Raw genomic sequence first — 20,343 nt, forward strand, 5'->3', positions numbered from 1 at the left:
CCTGCATGAATCACCAAAGATAGAATTTTATTTTTAATTATTGCATTTCATTTACGGTAGTATATTTTAAATTAACACATATCATTATCATTTATTGATAAGGTATTGTATAGCAGTTACTTGTACATGTACATGTAAATAATCATAATTTAGGGGAAAATTGAAATACTGGTGCTCTACAACTTGTTAAAGAGTTTGCCATTGATATGAATTGAAAGAACGAAAATTAATTTTTATGCCTTTGTTATGATAAAATTCTAGTCATTTTGGGGATAGCATATATACAACCTACCTCATGCACAGATCCAAAAATTTCCCCGGGGGTGAGGGTGGGTGTCCGTAGAGGCGAATTTTTTGTAACTTTTCTATGTGACTTATTATAGTAAGTTTAATTTTTCTATGATGGTCCCTCTAAATCCTTGCATGAACCTACCTGTGTCTAAATTGCATGCTGCGATGTATAGTTTATATAAGACACAATTAACTTGTTTTTCAACAGATGCGTTGCCGAGCTCCAGCACCTTTTAACCGCTTTTTTCAAAGTGGCTCCTTACATGTATGATCCTGAATTGAAATCGTAATTAACTCCACGTACCTCATCAATTTTTTAATCAACTTGTTAATTGTCAACTACAGTCAAACTTTGTTAATTCGAAGTAGATAAGACTGATTAAAAACCTCGAGATAGCCGAGTATTCGAGATATTGAGGGTAACAAAAGTTTTTTTAAAAAAATGAGTAGTTGGGAGTTACAAATTACTTCGACATATCCATTGTACTCGAGATATCAGTGTTTGAGATATCGAAATTCAACTGTATTTTAAAATTGTGAACCTGGGAATGCTCATAAATATCTCTCTCTCTCTCTCTCTCTCTCTCTCTCTCTCTCTCTCTCTGATATATTTATTTATTTGCGTTTGATTGCATTAAAGATTATATATTTTATCAAAGGTGCACAAAAAAGAACACCCCCTCAAAAAAAAGAAACAATCAAAGGGACTTTGACACGATTTATTTGAGCTCAAAATTTTAAATTTTATTTTTCTATTCTTAATGTGTAGAATGGTAAGTATAGGTATAATTAATGTTTTGACAAAATTCAAATATTGAGTTTTAAGCAAGATACAGAGTTTGAAATTCTATGCTTTGTAAACAAAGCTCGAGCCTTGTTATTGTTTGCAAATGCGTTTTATTGGTTTTTAGTTTTAATCAAATGTTGCTTTCTTCTGTTGATAATATTAATTAAGAACACATTTAATCAGTTAACCTTGTCTACCACAAATCATTTTGTCAAAGAAATTGTATATAGTTCTGCACTTTACATTATTTGTAAACAAATGTAAGACTCCAGCTTTGTTTACATAAGACTGAATTCTCACCTCTGTATCTCTCTTATAACTCGACATCTAACATTCAAATTTTGGTCAATCTTTAAAAATGTGCAAGTTAACCATTTTATACACAAAAAATAGGATATTATAAAATTTTGATATAAAATCTTGTCCAAGTCCCTTTAATAAACAAACCACGACAATTTAACAGAAACTCTGGGCACGGACACCTCCATTCTATTGTTAGTTTTTTTTTTTAAATTAAGAATACATGTAAAATAATCGACAGCTGAGAGAGAAATGTTCTTGCTTACATGTTTTGTAGCATGCGTAATATTTCATCGACCTTTTTCATTTCTTTGATAATAAAAATCGCGCGATCTCGTCTGACACATACAAATAGAGTATCTTTTATCAGTTTAAAGGTGTCGTTAAAAAATAGCTTAAGGAATTAATTAAACACAAGTAACAATCGAAAATAAATCTTCCCTGTTTCTATATGCGGGAACTTCATCAGATTCAAAACAATGAGAAATGAAGCAGTCAATTTAAAAATTAAACAAATAAAAAACAATACACCAAACATATGGTATTAGATTACGGAAATAAGATAAAGTTTTATATATTGCATGACAGGCCCTGTCGCGCTTTCTTTGGTTGATTTCAGTCTGGCTTTTCTAAATTAAAATGAATGCTGTAGTCTATAATACATGACTGTATCGCCACGGGTGCTTAAATTGGATTTTTTATGTTATAATTATACATTATGTATTATATTTTTTAATTTGATACATGTATATTAGGTATGCAGTATAGTATGTCTTGATTTACTCTCGGCCATAGGTATACACAGGCTTCCGTACTTTTTTTTATAAATAACGTAACTTTAATAGCCTAAACGACGCTCCGTACTTTATATTGATCAATTACAACGACCGACGTTTTGTGTGGAAGTAAGGCCTCCTTCAGATTTTTGCCGCACTAAGATTTGTATGTGCATTGAATATAGATCGTACTTAGAAAGAAAAAAATGTGTCAACGGTCCTATGTCCAAGCGCAAGCTTCGAGTGTCACCGGTGGGCTTCCTTTGGCCACGAGTGGACACACGACCCTTGACCTGTTGACCTATATGAGGATGTGACACCATTAAATTTTGCATTTTTGCAGGTTGACAGACAATGGAACCCGCTGGTAGTCGAAGCGCAGTCCGGAACATTAAGGACGAAGCCACACGAAAGAAGGTAATTCTTTTTGTCGAAAAGCAACGCACCCAAAACAGTACGGTAGACCATTATAGCTAAAATTACCTATAGGCCTAGCGATCAGTGCCCAATTAACTATAAAATTCTCTTTTTGGTGGTTTATGTGGTTATGAAGGCAGCAAGCATTGCAATACACTGATGACCACTGCCTTCATTACCTAATGAACCACCTCAACAATAACTTCTCTCTGTGTTAATTAAAGAACTTTTTTTGGAGTGTGTTAATCTCAGCAAGACTGAAAAAAATTTAGAGGCTTCTGTAAAATATTTAATTCTCGGTCTGAACAAATCTTGCTTAGATTGAAAATGTGTCATATTATGTGGACTGCAAAGTAAGTTGAAAATGATTTAAACTGGTTATATGTACATTGAAAGGTGAGATTGATAGTTTTGAAGAGTTTAAATGAGTTGTTAAATTGGACGAGATGTTAGGCAACTTGTGCATGGGGTTGCGTAGATCATTGCTTTTTGGGAATAAATGTCTCACTTGATAGTCCTTGGGAAAACAAAACACTTTTAAGGTTTGTTCCTGATCGACTCATTTAACAGAAATATATCGTGTTGATCAATCTCGCAGCTTTACCTTGCCATCTATAAGATTGATCAATGCAGTTGCCGATGAACATATTTAAATTGATCTAAAAAATTAAGGACAAATACAATGTAGTTGACATCACAATTAAGATTAAAAAATAAAGTGACTGTGGCATAATTTAAGCGTCCTATCTTGAATACGATCCTTAAATTGATCCGCTCACATTAATATAGCTATAGTAATTCATATATTAGTAGCTAGTCACAAGTAGTATTTGATATTGCCATTAATGCATTTCCTTCACCATATTAATATGATATGTTGAATACATATATAAATGACGGCCTAAAAATTATGATATGTTCATATCAATAGTAAATTGTTAACGTTACCACCCATGTATTGTCAAGTGTGGATATGGAGGGGGAGGGGGTTTGGATCTGTGCACGCAAGTGAAATGTCTCGTTTGATTTCAGATTTAATTATGATCCAATAAATATAAATACTGTCTCTATTTTATCCCCAAAAAACTGTTCATTTTAGGTAGAAGAAATATTAAATTCTTGTGTCTTGGATGATGCAACTATCAAGAAAATTATGGATGTCTTTGAGGACCAGATCAATCTTGCTAATACTTTGGACCCAGAGAAAAGGAAAAAGTCTAATCTGCTATGGGAATGTACATATGTACGGAATTTGTTAACAGGAAAGGGTGAGATTATACTTTCGTCAATTATGATTAATCAATAATGATTAAGGAGCATACACATATCCATGGGTTTTTCCTCATGTCCCAAAATTTGAGACATTTGAGAGTCAGACATTGAGCATTGTTGAATCATTTTTGCACCTTGAAAAGTTTTTGATAGCAAACAATACCACACATTATTACTATGTGTTGTATTTATGGGAAAATAATCAGATATACAGTAATTATGACTCCATTGTTTTGGATGGTACTCGGGAACTTCTTTAGTACTGCATTAGTTTTTTGCAGAGTGTACGGGGAATTTAAGCCTTAGGGTGAGGGGGTGTTGGCAAAGAGGGTATAGATGAGTTGTGCTATGACATAGCTATATAAGGTTATAACAAAGAATAGGTGTGCCCTAGCTCTTCCTGAGGCTTCACCAAAATGCAATTTCAGAGAAATATAACAATTGAAAGTGATGTGGGGTTCCATATACATGTATACTTATACTGGTCAAGCCTCAACAATGGCAACAGTTTACATGAATCAACAAACTGACATGTTTCTGTCGGTTTGGTTTTGGGTAGTTTTGGCTTCCAAATGCAGACTCCTGGTGAGTGAGACATGGCCAAAATTGCTGCCTTTTACCTTGTGCCCTCTATGCCAATGTATGGAATCTGCCTATTTGGTTTGAAACATTGGATCCGGTTCAAGAAAAATTCCAAACTACATGTGTACTGTCAAAAAAAAACCCAAAAAAACAACAGGGTCACTTATTGACATGTAATATTGGAGCAAACAAATACTGGGTACATGTATGATTAATAAGAATTGACTTTATAATGTGCAATATTGCCAGATTCTGAATTTTTTCTTGCCTGAATGGTAAAAATAGTGATGTAGCATTTGATTAATAAAACAAATACAGCAGTACTTATCATATCATATACAGTATACATCATACAGTATGGAGGATAAGCAATTTTTTTTTTAAAAGTGCATAGTCAGATTACCAAGCATTAAGTTTACGGTGTTGATAAAGATTATCAGTCTGTTCAATAAGCACCCACTCGAAAAGTATATAGCCAAGGACTCTATAAAGCTATCCAGTGTCATAATGAGTGCATGGGCTTCATTATCTATCTTGACAGGTGATAAACATGTACAGGCACTGCAGAGATGCATGTTCCTTTTTTCTTCATGAGTCAATTGTTAACACATGCAAAAATTTTAAGATTTACGTCATGTAGTAATCAAATTAAAGAGTCAGCAAAGAATTAAAACATCATTTGGGGGGAAAAATAATGATGACCTGATGTGATTGAAACCCTGGCCTGGTCTACCTGAATCTCTCGCCGGTTTCTACCAACTGGTCTATCTTGGACGGAAGGTCAAGTTGGTCTGACTAGATTTATAGGATGGAAAAGGGGGTTGGAACACCCCCCCCCAAACACACAAACACACACACACACAAACTTTTTGTGGTCTTTAAAAACCCCCACATATACATACACGAGTGAAAAATCTACAAAAAGAGTTCATGAAAATAATACTGAATATAAAGTCCCCATAATGAAAAAATGGATAAATTTTTGAATTGCTTCTCTAGGAGAACGGCATCCAGTATGTGATTTTAAAAAGAACAAAAGTATGGACTTTCCTAAGTTTTTGTATAAATGATATCTATGAAAACTTGATCAGACATTTGTACATTTGCTCAAAGTGAATCCTTAAAAAATTGGTGGATTTATCATACCATGCTATACTTAACTTGGTCTCGATTTCATTTTTCATAGAGAATGGTGAATATCTTGGCCTTGACCTTGGAGGCACAAACTTCCGTGTGGTTCGGGTCGTGATGAAAGATGGAGAAGCCACCACCACAACAAAGTACTACAATCTGGATGACAAAATCCTCTCCGGGCCTTGCCAGCATGTAAGTCACTTGTGCTACTTGTCAACATTTACTGTAGAATCATCACTGTTCACTGGGGGATCAATGTCCATGGCTTTAATGGGTAAACCCTTAACCTCGAATTTACATCCCCACAAATGTATATACCGGTACAAGCATTTGTTTAATATTTATTCAAACTATCCTGAACTTGCTACCAATGAATTACATCACTACAAACCAGGAATATTAAGTTTTGGCAACCCGCTAACATTAACCCCCACAAATAAAAATGACTATGATTCCTCAGTAAATCTGTGCATCATGTAAGTTGTTGAAATTTTGAGCAACTACAGCATGCAACAACATTATGACAATTAATTGAAAAATAAACTCATTGAAACTTTTCACCAACAAGACAATTATTGATCGAAACAACAAAATAGAATGGACTACTTATAGATGCAACAATTAACTGACAGATGAGTTTTTTTCATGAAAGAGTTGTCACTCTTTGAATTTTCATGTCTGAGGGTTTTACTTCGATCATTCAATGAATTACTGTACCTGTCGACCAGTTACCTTACTTTGTTGTGTGTTATGAAGGACAACTCTGCGGCGCCATGATAATTAACTTAGCTCAGTGTAAAATCTACCAATTGAAAATGTGGGCAAAAAAGATGAGGTGCTGATCTGTAAAGCTACAGTATGGGGAATTTCAGGTTGACATGCCATATGACAACCTGTAGGCTCAGCTTCAGATCTGCAGATCAGCTAGTGGAAAGCAAAAGAGGAGATAAAAAATTAAACACACCTATATGGGGTTACCATGTACTTATAATTAAAACTTTTTATGTTATTTTGACAGATATTTGATCATATTGCTGAGAGTCTAGAAAGTTTTCTTAAAGAAGAAAACATTACAGCATCTTGTCTACCAGTTGGTAAGTAATTTTATTGAGAGATGTCCCATATTGTACTAGCTGGTACATGGGTATTAATTCTATAGAGTCTGTGATGTTGGGTATACTTCTAGCCCACCATTCACTGCCATTACTTGAATCAGTAGACATGCATTCACAGAACAATATATAGACAAGTATTTGTAGAAAATAATAGATAATTTTAAAATTAATTCATTATTATACCCCCCGCAAACAAAGTTTGGGGGGGTATATAGGAATCACCTTGTCTGTCCGTCCGTCTGTCCGTCTGTCTGTCTGTCTGTCCGTCCGTCTGTGCAATCGTGTCCGGTCCATATCTTTCTTATGGAGAAACATTGGAAGTTCTTACTTCACACAAAGATTGCTTATGACCTAAGGGTGTGTCATGACCTTGACCCAAGGTCATTCAGGCAAGGTCAAGGTCACTGGCAGAAAAAGTGCAAAATTCGTGTCCGGTCCATATCTTTCTTATGGAGAAACATTGGAAGTTCTTACTTCACACAAAGATTGCTTATGACCTAAGGGTGTGTCATGACCTTGACCCAAGGTCATTCGGGCAAGGTCAAGGTCACTGGCAGAAAAAGTGCAAAATTCGTGTCCGGTCCGTATCTTTCTTATGGGGAAACATTGGAAGTTCTTACTTCACACAAAGATTGCTTATGACCTAGGGGTGTGTCATGACCTTGACCCAAGGTCATTTGGGCAAGGTCAAGGTCACTGGCAGAAAAAATGCAAAATTTGTGTCCGGTCCATATCTTTCTTATGGGGAAACATTGGCAGTTCTTATTTCACACAAAGATTGCTTATGATGAAAGGGTGTGTCATGACCTTGGCCCAAGGTCAATTGAGAAAGTTCAAGGTCATTGTTTCAAAAAAGCTAAATTCTGTCTGTGTCATGTCTTGTATTAATGGAAATATTAGAAGCTAAAAATTAACAGTTTTCAAAAATAAAGCAGTTGTTATTTATAGAAAATGGACAGTGAAATAGATTCATCCAATATTTTCTATAATAGCAAAAATACACGCGTTATGATTTTTTTCTTAGCGGGGGGGTATCAATTGTGAGCGTGCTCACAGTACCTCTAGTTAAATTAACATTTTTGCTCAAATGCAAGGCTACATTGCTCATGCACTTGGACTTTCCACTGGAATTTTTCCTTAATGTGAACCGAGAATTTTAAGTCCATTTTAATGGACCAATAGAAATACAGTCAGTTCTTGAGATATTGAAATTAAATCAATATTTCTAATCACATTGATATATCAATCTGAGTAGAAGGTCCAAACTACTGTTTATATTTATATATAAACTAATTTATATCTTAAATCCTTAGATATATTGAAATTGTCATTGCTTGGTCCTAAATTGTATATAAAAAACTTATCAGATATAACAAACTACATTTACTTATAATGAATTAAATTGCTCATCCCTGGCACTTTGTTATAATCGACATGTTTTACTTTTCTATTATGTATGTGCAGGTTTTACTTTCTCATTCCCATCTGATCAGAAGAGTTTAAAGAACAGCATTCTGGTTACATGGACTAAATCATTTAAGTGTCCTGATGGCGTTGGACAGGACGCCTGTGTTATGTTGGAGGAAGCCATTGCAAGGAGAAAGGTGTGAGAGAAAAATGACTTCGCATTTTGTTTTAAAACCTTCAAAGCAAAGACACTCACTTACATTTTGTTAGAAGTTTACTTTAATTGATATTATACTAAAAACTATAAATTGGATAAACCAGATTTTATTTGTGAAGGGCTGGTTGAGAATTAGCTGAATAAAGCTGATAAATTTTTATGAGGAAGTGCTTATTCTATTTGGTAACGAGTGGTTTCGCTCCGATCGCTTGTTCGCGCTGAGAGGTTTCGCGCCGAGTGGTTTCGCCCCTTTTCAATATAATATATAAATATTATTAACGATCAAGGATTACCTGTATTTATCGATCTAAGCAAACCCCAAATAATTGCTAACGTTGTGTTTTATGAAATAATTTAAATTTATCGTGATTTCACCTAATCGAGTTGTCTTAATTAATGCCTTTTATAAACATTTGTGAAGTGAAGGCATTTTTAGCCAATTTTCCGTCATTAAAAACAGTATACAAAATATGACATTGATAATATATATGCATTGGCCAAATGGACATAAAAAAATATTATATAGCTTGCACAATAGGAAATATTCCAAGTCTGATTGAAAATATATTTAATAATTCATTAATTTAACATGTATATGCAAGCATGTTATGGAATTTTGGGCATTATTTAATTCATTTTATTATCTATCATATAATGCATTATATTTTAGTTACTCATCAACTTATGGCAGTAGAGGCAGCATTCACGAACCATTTCTTTGCTCAGTATACTCTTTCAGAATACTGGTTCCAAAAAAACGTGCTAACGAATTCTTGAGATACCCATCATTTAGTTCTCCAAATTAGATCGCAGTCAAAGCTGTTTATTTAACGGTTTCATTGATGGTGGATTAATTGCCGACTAATTAAACTGCTCAGGCGATGTTCGTGCATGTGTATAAAATTTGTCTAATTAAACTAAATTATCTTCTAACACATTTAATTTACCACTTATGTATAGATAGAAATAATTTAAATTACGTATTTAAAAACAAATGCAAAAAGCAGTGTTTATTGTAGTACTATCCGGGCGAATCCACCCGGGGCGAACATGTATTCGGAGCGAAACCACTCAGCGCGAACAAGCGATCGGAGCGAAACCACCCGGATTCTTCTATTTCACAATAATTTAATTTGTTTGTAACCTACTTTCTGATTGGCTGACTTTAGTTTATATCAAAGGAAGAATGTTGCCTATCACAGTTAAACTAATGTCAAAAATATATTAATCCTTCTGACTTACATTAAAATTTTGTATAATTTAATGATCAAATGACCTTTTCATTCTACAACTGATTTATATTCATATAAATTGGGTTGAGACAGTTTACACCTTTTTTATGTTTATATATAAAGCATAAACTGCTCCAACCCAATTCATACTTGTATAAACTGGGAAACTTTTGAATTCATTTGTTTCAGAATCATTCCTTAAAATTAATGAAAAAAACCATGATTGAGAAAATAATTTCACATTAAGATGTATACTTTGGGTACAATGGTTTCATTTTCAACATAAAACACACACTATACATGTTATTTTAATTCAACAGACAATTTGACGACAATCAATATGTGGGGAGAATGTAAAGTGTAATGTACAGAATATTAGAAATTATACCAAATTATGAAACTGACAGTCACTCTACTAGATAATACAGTGATTTTTTGGTTTTTCAACAGACTAATATTACTTTAATAATAAATCTGTTTGATATCCCCTCTTTCAGGACATGCCCGTGAAGCTTGATGTAATGGCAAGAATCAGCGACACTACTGGGGCTCTTATGGCTGGGAATTATGCCGACAAAAAATGCCGTATTGGAGTCATTCTTGGTATTAAATTAATAGTAACATTTAATGCGCAGCTAGCATTTTCTCTCATAATATTGTAATATTAGCAGATTGATTTTTTTTTTAGAAGTTCAGGTTTTACTCTTAATGTGTATATTAGGTACTGGATCCAATGCTGCCTTTGTGGAGAGGATTGAAAACTACAACAAGTTTGAAGGCAAAGATCCTGACACGAAACAGGTATGCAACCAGAATTTAAAAAAGCGTGTTGATCAGTCATTGTTTTTACCATGCAGCACCCACTGGTGATCCTGTGTGCGTGTTTGTGTGAATTTGGTTGGTTATAACAGACACATTAAGTGTAATTATTATCGTGAGTTGTTTTGACTAAGTGAAGGTTTAAATCATTAAGTGTGATGGCTTCCAATAAGAAAAGGTCATTGGGGCCAGCGGAATCAAAACCAACAAAAAGAAAATGATATTTTTGTACCTATCAACATATCTGGGAAAATGAATTCCCATAGGTAAAACAAAGTAATCGAGTACAAAACGAAGCTTTTGCGTTCTATGTAACGCACATTTGAATATTGGATTTTGTGCCCAAAATGATCTGACTAAACATTAAAAAACGCTAAGTCGTCACTCGTGTATAGAATGCTTTTTAATACACAAAAGTCTTCCAAGTCACTTACAACTTTCATGCCATCATTTACAGAGTTCAAAAGCAAGGTAAATGTAGCAGAAACTCTTTTTGCATTTTTTTTTTAGCTGAACACAACCTACCATTTTCTCTGTCAGATCACTTTACAAAATTCAAAATCAGCAACTGTTAGTTAAAATGCTTCTTTGCAATAAAGTATTACACATAAGTTTTAACACATACATGTATTTCTATTGTATATACCTATGAAATGCATGATAAATATGTCGTGAATGTCGTTACACGCTATGACCAGATTTTTTACTTTCCAAATCTGGTCATGACCAGATTTTAACATGTTGGAGGTTGGCAAGTATGCATATACACGGATGAAGATAAATACTTTATAAGGACAAAAAGATGTAACATATAAGTCATCAAAATGACCTATACATAGTTAGTCTTGAAACTAATTAGTGTTGATATCGATTTCGATATCGTCATTTTGTGTACGATATAGTCGATATCGGCAATATAATTGATTTTGCAACTTCATCAGTGTATGTCAATATCGTCAAGTTCTTACAATATCGTCGATATTGACACATACTGTAGAATCATTAGAATTTGTGGTGGCTCAATTTTCGTGGTATTCGTGGGTAGCCCTCCCCCACATTTACATCCTCAAGGAAAACAAATTTAGAAAGAGTTATCTTTGTTACTGAAATTGAAAACCGGCGAATCCACGAAATTACATTCCCATAAATAAGCAAAAAATTCACAATCCATGAAAATTGACCCCCACGAATTTAAGTGATTCCACAGGAGTTGGTCGATATCAACAGCCAAGTTGGTCTTGGACATGTATGGCCATGAGGGCGATACGGCCCTAGCTTTCGGTTGCTGTCTCACCTAGTCCAAAACATGTGTATCAGGGCTGATACACCACTAGGTATATGATATAGAGCAGTAAAGTACTGATTTACTGTGAGATATTATTGGTTACCACAAAATGCTCTCAAGAAAGTTCTAAAAAAAAAAATTTGCCACCTAGAATAACAGTTGTTATTCATAATCTCTTTAAAATATTTCTGTGTAGATAATCGTGAACACAGAGTGGGGTGCCTTTGGTGACAATGGCTGCTGTGATTTCTACAGAAATGACTTTGAGAGAGAGGTTGACAAATACTCCAATCACGTCAATTCTTTTACGTAAGTATCAGGAAGTTTTCAACACATCATTACTTGCTTTTTAATAGTATAGGTTTTTCTAGAACAATGTCTTAATATTTGAAATATATGATCAGGTAAATTAATGAAATGTTAAAACAATATTCTAAGAGTTATTTAGACAAGGGTTAACAACTGGTTAAGGGGTATGTGCAACCATCTTGTACATTTGAGAATAAAAGTTTCTTGAACTTACTTGTTTTTTCCCAAAACTGTAGTCTAGAGATGAAAAAGCAATTCTTCATGTTGGTTTTTGTATGCAAAATACACTTATAATGACAGAACAATGGTTTATTATCACTAAGAGCAGCTGTAGAACTGTGCAGCTGCAGATTTATTTTGAAGATTTAAAAAACTGAAATAATAAGAGAGGGGCACCGTTTATTATTGTTCTCTCTACAGCCATTTGTTGAGTAAAAGATTGAATCTTGCATATTAATTTAGTACCTTTGTCAAAATAGGGTACCCTAGCTATTTTTATCAGTCGGCATGGAATGTATTTTTAGAACAATAAAATTCCAGTCTATGCTTAGAACTCCTGTGTCTATGGAGGCACATTGGCATTATATTGTCATTGAGAAAAGAAATGTCAACTGAAAACACTTGAATTTGACAGACATCTCTTACCAGTTCCAATGGTTTTGTAGTAAAAAAAAAAAGTATGTACATATCATTCAGTTTAAGAAATGTTTCATTTTTATTCTCAAGTGTACAAGATGGCAACACATCCCCCTAATGAAATCAACATTAGTTGCAGATTAATTAGAAACTACATGTACATCATTATGCAACTTTAAGATTTAAGTGAGGGGCACCTGTTTGTGGAATAATTGGTTTTGAAAGTTACATTAAATATGATTTATTAATGTTTAAACAGTCATGATCTTTTCATTACTGGCCGCCAGATTGTCATTTGCTTCATGATATGCAACGCTTCTTTGCTAGGAGAGAGAGAGTTGTTCAACAATTTTTAAGACCAATTATAAGACATTTTGAAAAATTAATTAAAGGTGAAATGTTAAAGTGAAAAAAAAACATTAGTAGTACATGTATATATACCTGTAGTAGGCTGATGTACTCATTTTTGTCTTTTTGTCTAGGAGCTTCTTATGATGTTTTGTCAATTGTTTGTTTGTTTGTAGATTTGAGAAGTCATTTTCAGGAATGTACCTTGGAGAATTAGTGCGTTTAGTTCTGGTGAAGCTGGTAGATGAAGGGTGTCTGTTCAAAGGAAACCCCTGTCCGGAGTTGAAGAAGCGCTGGGAATTCCCCACATCATATGTGACCTCAATAGAAGAGTAAGGAAGCCCACTATGAATAAACCTTTTATGATCAAATACATTGGTTTGGAATAAGAAAGGGCCCAGTGAATTTGACATTTCCACCTATACGTAGTAGTAGTAGTATATAAGTACATATATTAAGTTTCAGTACTGTTAAAAGTTGCTCTACATATGAGTAGACTTATTATCAATTTAAGTCTTTTGAGGAGTGTGATTGATTTCTCAAAGTAAACTTTGATAAAGAGAATTAATTGGGTTCAGCAAAAGTTTATGAGGATCTTCCTACACACACCTGCAGAGTTTAGCAATATAGATATATTTCATATGGCAGGTGTGGGTAGTTCATTCAACTTTAATGATTCAATGAGCTTTAAAATTACTCACATAACTGAGAAAGAGTCCAGAATGGTAATTGGATTTACCTTTAGTTAAAGTTTTAGAAATACAAGTATTAAAGTTTTAATCATAGCTAATACTGGTATTTTGAACATTTCCCTAAATCTTTCTACAGAACTCTCTGTTTGAAAGAGGTTGATTTAGCCAAAAAATGGCAGCGCCTTGACCCAGCCCTTTTAAGAGTGTATAGAAAATACATCTGTTGAGGGTGTACAAACTAAATGAATAAAGGAGCGATGATTGGAATTTATTTTCTCACACCGGACACGTAGAAGGAATAACAAGAATAGTTGATTTCTTGTTTAAAAATTTGAGCATTGAAAATAGTTTTAAAGTTTTTAAGCATTTTGGTTTCACATATTATGAGAAAATATTTCGGGTGATACACAACTTCTGTACGTGAAATAAATGTAGCACATTTGAAAAAAAATGCAATTTACCTCAATATCTTACGTACATAAAAAATTCTGTTTTCTTTCAAAACTATTTTAAAAGCTGCATCTACATGTTTAAAGTCAGTGATAAAGATTCATGTATTTATGACTAGATTAAGATATATCTACTACAGGTATTTTAATCTCCAAAGACAAAGTTTAATGTTCCATTTATTTAGCGGTATTTATTTTAATTTATAGAGATACAGACACATCCAAAAACACTTGGTCTGTCTTGAAGGCACTCGATTTAGCAGATGTTGCCACAGAAGAAGATGTTGCGATTGTGAGAGAAACCTGTGCCGTTGTGTCAGAAAGAGGAGCAAAAATAGTGGCAGCAGGTAAATAAAGAAATAGCAATATCACATGTACTTTCACTTTCTCTAGCCCTTGTCATGCACAGTAAAATCTGACGATATGATTAGTATAAAACCAAACTATTATCTCACCAGAGGTAGTGCTACACAAGCTTTGCTTTTACCAGAAAAATACTAGTAGTTTGTCACATGATCAAAACAAGCATGTGTAGCACATGGCATTGTTGATATGTTTTTTCTGTACAATCAGATTGAGGGGAGTATATTAATGGGCAAAGACTTAGTGGGCAAGTTTGAGACTATCACAGGGGATGACATTGCAGCTGATTTGTTTAAAATCAACGAATCGGGAGCATGAAAAATTTGATTTTTCACAACTCTCAAACATTTGTCACACTAAAGTTAAACTTCAATATCTCGAACACTGATATCTCGAATATGTTGGATATGTCGAAGTTATTTGTAAGTCGCAACCACTTATATTGTAAGTATTTTACCCTCGATATCTCGAATACTCGGATACCTCGAACTATTTAAACAGTCCCATCTAGTTTGAAATAAAAAAGTTTGACTGTAGATCATGTGATCAGATTTTAATATTTACCTTCTCCCGGTATCTTTGAAATAAAAATGAATAAAAGTATTGAAGATTTAAATTGAATTACAAATAAGCATATATTTGGATAAAACAAGTAAATACATTGATTTTGAATACATTTTGCCCATCATTTCAGTTCATCGGCAGTTGACGTAGGCGTAAGCAAAGTTTGTCTAACATGACCTCTGGTGAGAGAATTGAAACTAAACCATGCCTGTAGTTTTTATAAGTATTTTAAAGGAGCGAAATTTATTTTGTTGTTGACAATAATAGAAGGGTACTAGGAGGGTTGTACTTTCCATGGCCATTTACGAAAGTGTGAAATTTTTGAAATTTGAATTGGATATTGAATTTGAGGTTTGACATTCATTCTCTGTCCCCCAAAAAACTAGATGATGTGATTATAACAAACACACACAATTGCATACAATTTTTTTTCATGAGAACTGTTATTTTAATTCTATGTGGCTTTTATACACAGATTAAATTATGACTAACCTTATTATTAATTTAATCCCGTATTGTGTTGTAGCTTTAGCTGTTCTTCTACAACACATCAATCTTCCGGAAGTCACCATTGCCTTTGATGGATCTGTGTATGAAAAACATCCCAAATTTCGCATCCACATTGCTGACCTCTTGGCCAAACTAGTTCCAACTACCAAGGTACGGCTAAGATGATTTTATTTTTCTTATTTACATACTAAACCAAATTATTCTCTGAAGATTCAAAGAAGCAAGCATTGTTTGCATTGTTCTTTTTTTTTTTTATTTAATATCCAATTTCAGTGCCAAAGCAAGGCTTAGATATAGGATTTACTCAAAAATGATTTCAATCTCAAATTGTTTTTTCTACATTGAAGCTTTTTGTGAATATTTGCTCTTTATTTGCAGTGTACAATGATAATGGTAAAAGATGGGAGTGGTCAGGGAGCAGCATTTGTGGCAGCTGTAGAATACAAACCAAGTTAGAAATGGGTTTACATATGCATATACTAGTGTACTTTGTAGTCAGCATTATACAGGGCAGCGGAGCCAGGAGGTCAGAGGCATAAAATTGGTGGAGGGACAGGTCAAGGATAGGTGCAATGTCACTGACTGAGGTCAAGGTCATTAAGGGGAAAGTATCCCCTGTGTGTTCTATGGCCGGTTCTTTATAGCACATGTAATCTTGAGAAATATACTACGCATTGTAATAAAGAAAATAAAAATATGAGAAGTTTCTTTTTCAATCAAGAAGGTGTTGACTTTCAGGATGAGACAATTTTTTTTTTTTTTTTTTTTTTTTTTTTTACAATTTTATAAGCTTTGTTCTGGTTATACTTAATTATAAAGTAGATGTTCCTTTTTATACACCTGCATGCAAAGACAAAGAAAGTTGACCGATTCCCAAAACTCAACGATATATATCACACTTTTTACATTTATGGCAGTATGAATTGGCAGGTATCATATTTCGAGTCAAGCTTCATGTAACTAGGCATCGTTGAGATGGTGACTTACTTAAAAAGACGGGCTTTTAAAAATTTCACAAAAAATAATTATCATTTTAATTATAGTAGTTTTAGCCTTAGTGACCTGACTTAAGGGACATGTGCGGCCATCTTTTACATTTAAGAAGAAAAATGTAAACATTTCTTAATGTCCAAAACTTGCTAAAACTGTTGTCAAAAGATACAAAAGCAATAAATATGACGTTCAACATGTTGTTTTTTATGCAAATTTCGTATACAAGGGCAGAACAATGCATTTTTAAATCCCTTTGAACTGCGCAGCTACAGACTTAAATCTAAGATTTAAAAATATGAAAAAAAGTCATTAGTGTCCACTCTACAACTTTTGTTGAGAAAAAGGTCGAAGCTTGCTTATCAAAGTTGTAACTTTGTCTCAAAAGAGGGTACTCTATTCTTAAAGTGATAAAGTGAATCTCAAAAACCATTTTGCAGGAGATATTTTTGTCTCTGTCTATGGATGTACATATTAGAATTTTATTTTCATTGAAAAATATATGTAATTTTTTTCTTTAAGGCAATTATATTTTTTAACCCCTATCCTACTTCTAAAAAGAATTTAACTGAATTTATGCCCATAAACAATACAATTGGAACTGGTATAGAGATGTCTGTCACATTAAGTCCAGATTGTTTTGAATTGACATTTATTCTTATCGATAAAAATATAACGTTAATGTGCCTCCATAGACATGGGAGTTCTAAGTATAGCCTGGGATTTTCTTGTTCTAACAAATGATCCCATGCTGACTGATATAAATAGGGTGCCCTATTTTGAGGCAAAGTTTTTACATTAATGTGCAAAATTCAACCTTTTTCTCAACAAATGGATGTAGAGAAGACACCAATGAACCCCCTTCATATTTTCCAGATTTTTAAATCTTCAAAATAAGTAAGCTGCACAGTTCGACAGCTGTTTAAAGTGATTAAAATGCGTTGTCCTGTTTTTGTTAAATATAAGATCATACAAATGAACATGTAGAATCTCATATTCATTGATTTTATATCTTTTGGTAACAGTTTTGGTCAGTTTCGGACAGAAACGAGCAAGTTCAAGAAATGTTTACATCCTTATCCTTAAATTTAAAAGATGTCCACACATCCCCCTTAAATTTGTTACAAGATTATTGCCCATTATTTATCCAACAAGCACTCTATAGATTTAGAAAAGGGCAGATAGGACCATTAAATAAGATTTTTAAAAAAAGAATTTGCACAGAGCTCCTTTAACATTGAAGGTTTGATTCAATTTTTCTCATCTACCTCTTGAAAAATTTTAAGCGGCTGTGCGGCCATCTTGTTCATTTCAGAATAAAAATTCATTTCTGGCTTGTGTCTGTCAAATACAAAACTGATGTCAAAAGATGAAAAAAGCAATGGATATTAGGGTCTACTTGTTGTTTTGTATGCAAGTTATTCATACCAGAACAACATTGTCTTTTTAATCATATAAAACAGCTGTAGAACTGCGCAGATTTATTTTTAAGATTTAAAAATCTGAATTAATAAAAAAAAAGAGTTCATTGGTGTCCTGTCTACAGCTATTTGTTGAGAAAAGGTTAAATCTTGCACAATAATATAGTAACTTTGCCATAAAATAGGGTATCTTATTTTTATCAGTCGGTATGGGATTTGTTTTTAGAACAAGAAAATTCCAGTCTATACATAAAACTCCTGTGTCTATGGAAGCACATTGGCGTTATATTTTCATCGAAAAACATACATGTCATTTAAAAACAATCTGTGTTGAATGTGACAGCCATCTCGAAACCTGTTTCATTGTTCTGTTTTGTAAGTTTTATAAGTGTAAACTATTTTGATTCTTTTTAGAATAGGGAAGGGGTCCAAATAGTTGTCTTAAATAAAAAATATACATGTACATATATATTTCAATGAAAATGTAACTTCAATGTACTACCATGGGCAGAGACAAAAATATCCGATGCGAATTGAAGGTATTTGAGACCCATCTTAAAAATAGCGTACACTCTTTTGAGCCACATTTACAACGTAAATAATCAAGCTTTGACCTTTTTCTAAACAAATGGTTGAGAGTGGACATTTATTACCTCCTTACATATTTTTTCAGATTGTAAAATTTAGAAGTTAAAAGTCTGTAGATGCGCAGTTCTAAGTGATTGAAAAAGGCATTGCTTTGCACTTGTATGCGTAATTTGCATACAAAACAACGCGTAGAACGTCATATTTATTGCTCTCTTTTTTATTTTATTTAGTTTAGCCAGTTTAATAAATGTTTACATTTATATTCCCAACTGTACAAGATGGACGCATATTCCTTTTTAGACGGTTATACGATGAGAGGGGTCATTAAACATTATTTTTTTATGCCTACCATAAAACCTGTGAATTCACAAAATCTCTCTCTCTCTCTCTCTCTCTCTCTCTCTCTCTCTCTCTCTCTCTCTCTCTCTCTCTCTTTGAATCATCAAACAGTTAAGGGGCGGGGGTTAATGTGATAGCACAAGCTGAGGTTTTATCTGTTTTTGATGCAAGTTATGTGAGTAAAATGATTTGAATAGATATATGTTTTTTGTTGAATATTGGACATTTAGTTATTTTCCTGCCACTGATTAGTACACCTTAGTCAAAGGTTTTTACCACTTGCTCTGAAGATGTTGGGAAATGCAAACTATTAATTGGTTCTAATTATATACACAAGTAACCCTGTACTTAAAATTTGGATAATTTTGCATAAACACCGACTCTCCCCTGCAAAGCATAGTAATGTGATTAGGTAAGATCTGTGAAAAATATTATTATTTAAGGACATTGATGACGTCATTTATCAGGATACTTGCTCTTGATTGAAGCAAATGACGAAGTAAATAGTTTTGTTTTATTTCTCAAGATATTAATATACGTAATTTTGTCCAATATCCAGAACATTTAGAAGAAAAATATCTCCAGCGTAGTTTTCAAATGTCATCTATAATGTACAGAAATTTATTTTGCTGCGGCCATTGCTTGGAAAATACAAACCCGTTTTGGTGCAATACGGTTCCAAGTAAATCTGCACAAAAATAAGCAATGGAGTTGTATGCTGAATGTTGCATGTGTTAGAGGCTTATATGTCAATATTTGCAATGAAAAGTTCTAATAATTTGTGAAATGGTTTTATCTTGATTGCATATTAGCATATTATTTCCATCAGTGGTCAGATGTAAACATGTTGAAATAAGTGATCCATACGGTTTCCTTAAATTTAGTTTTTTATTGTACTAAAATTTACCAAATTATTTTCCCTTTCTCCCATCTTAAATAATTAAAATAAAAGTTTCCGAAAAAAGTTTGCAACCAAACGCTAAATATTTTGTTTATTGAAAGGGAATACATTGTATGTTAACTCAATTGGACCAATCTGAACAAATATTAGATTCGCGGATCTAGAAAGGAGGTGACCCCCGCCCTCCCCCGCGAAAACGTTAAACTTATTAAATCAACGTAGTAAATTTACCAAAAAAATAGCTATAGGCATTGGATCTACTTGGCAAACACAATCATCCATTGGAAACAACACCCCCCCCCCCCCCCCAATTTGGAAATTTTTCTAGATCAGCGCATGTAATGGGACCATAACTGATTACCACAGATTGTTACATGTACATATTCATACTTATCTGGGATTATATAGAAAAAATAACTGCTTCCAGAATATGTCTCTTTTGATAATAACACTATATGCATTAGATGAGATTTAATTTTAACAAATATTTTATTATGCAAATGAAATCATAATAAGATCGGAAATCAGGCTATGCCTATATTAGTCCTCTCCCCAAGTATCAAAGTTACAACTGATATATCAGCTACATTTGAATTATA

General features: G+C 33.4%; 1 protein-coding gene across 2 annotated transcripts; it reads left to right on the forward strand.

The window, feature by feature from the left end:
• Positions 1-2,191: 2,191 nt before the first annotated feature.
• LOC128182016 (hexokinase-1-like) lies at positions 2,192-16,202 on the forward strand. 2 transcript variants are annotated; one of them, XM_052850606.1, is made up of 13 exons: positions 2,192-2,320; positions 2,498-2,571; positions 3,671-3,839; positions 5,612-5,751; positions 6,578-6,653; positions 8,139-8,278; positions 10,028-10,133; positions 10,252-10,331; positions 11,831-11,943; positions 13,104-13,259; positions 14,276-14,415; positions 15,522-15,655; positions 15,884-16,202. In XM_052850606.1, the coding sequence occupies exons 2-13, from the start codon at positions 2,509-2,511 to the stop codon at positions 15,959-15,961; spliced, it is 1,395 nt and encodes a 464-aa protein (XP_052706566.1). In that variant the 5' UTR covers positions 2,192-2,320; positions 2,498-2,508; the 3' UTR covers positions 15,962-16,202. The 2 variants fall into 2 exon arrangements, with proteins under 2 accessions (XP_052706566.1, XP_052706568.1); XM_052850608.1 differs by having other exon boundaries at positions 2,231-2,283.
• The last annotated feature ends 4,141 nt before the right edge of the window (positions 16,203-20,343 follow it).

The sequence above is a fragment of the Crassostrea angulata genome, chromosome 4 (genome assembly GCF_025612915.1).
Source record: "Crassostrea angulata isolate pt1a10 chromosome 4, ASM2561291v2, whole genome shotgun sequence".
Lineage (NCBI taxonomy): Eukaryota > Metazoa > Mollusca > Bivalvia > Ostreida > Ostreidae > Magallana > Magallana angulata.

Coding starts and splice junctions, on each gene's coding strand:
- LOC128182016 (XM_052850606.1), top strand. CDS start 2,509: ATGGAACCCGCTGGTAGTCGAAGCGCAGTCCGGAACATTAAGGACGAA. Junction 5,752..6,577: donor TCTCCGGGCCTTGCCAGCAT/GTAAGTCACTTG, acceptor TTATTTTGACAG/ATATTTGATCATATTGCTGA. Junction 10,134..10,251: donor CCGTATTGGAGTCATTCTTG/GTATTAAATTAA, acceptor TGTGTATATTAG/GTACTGGATCCAATGCTGCC.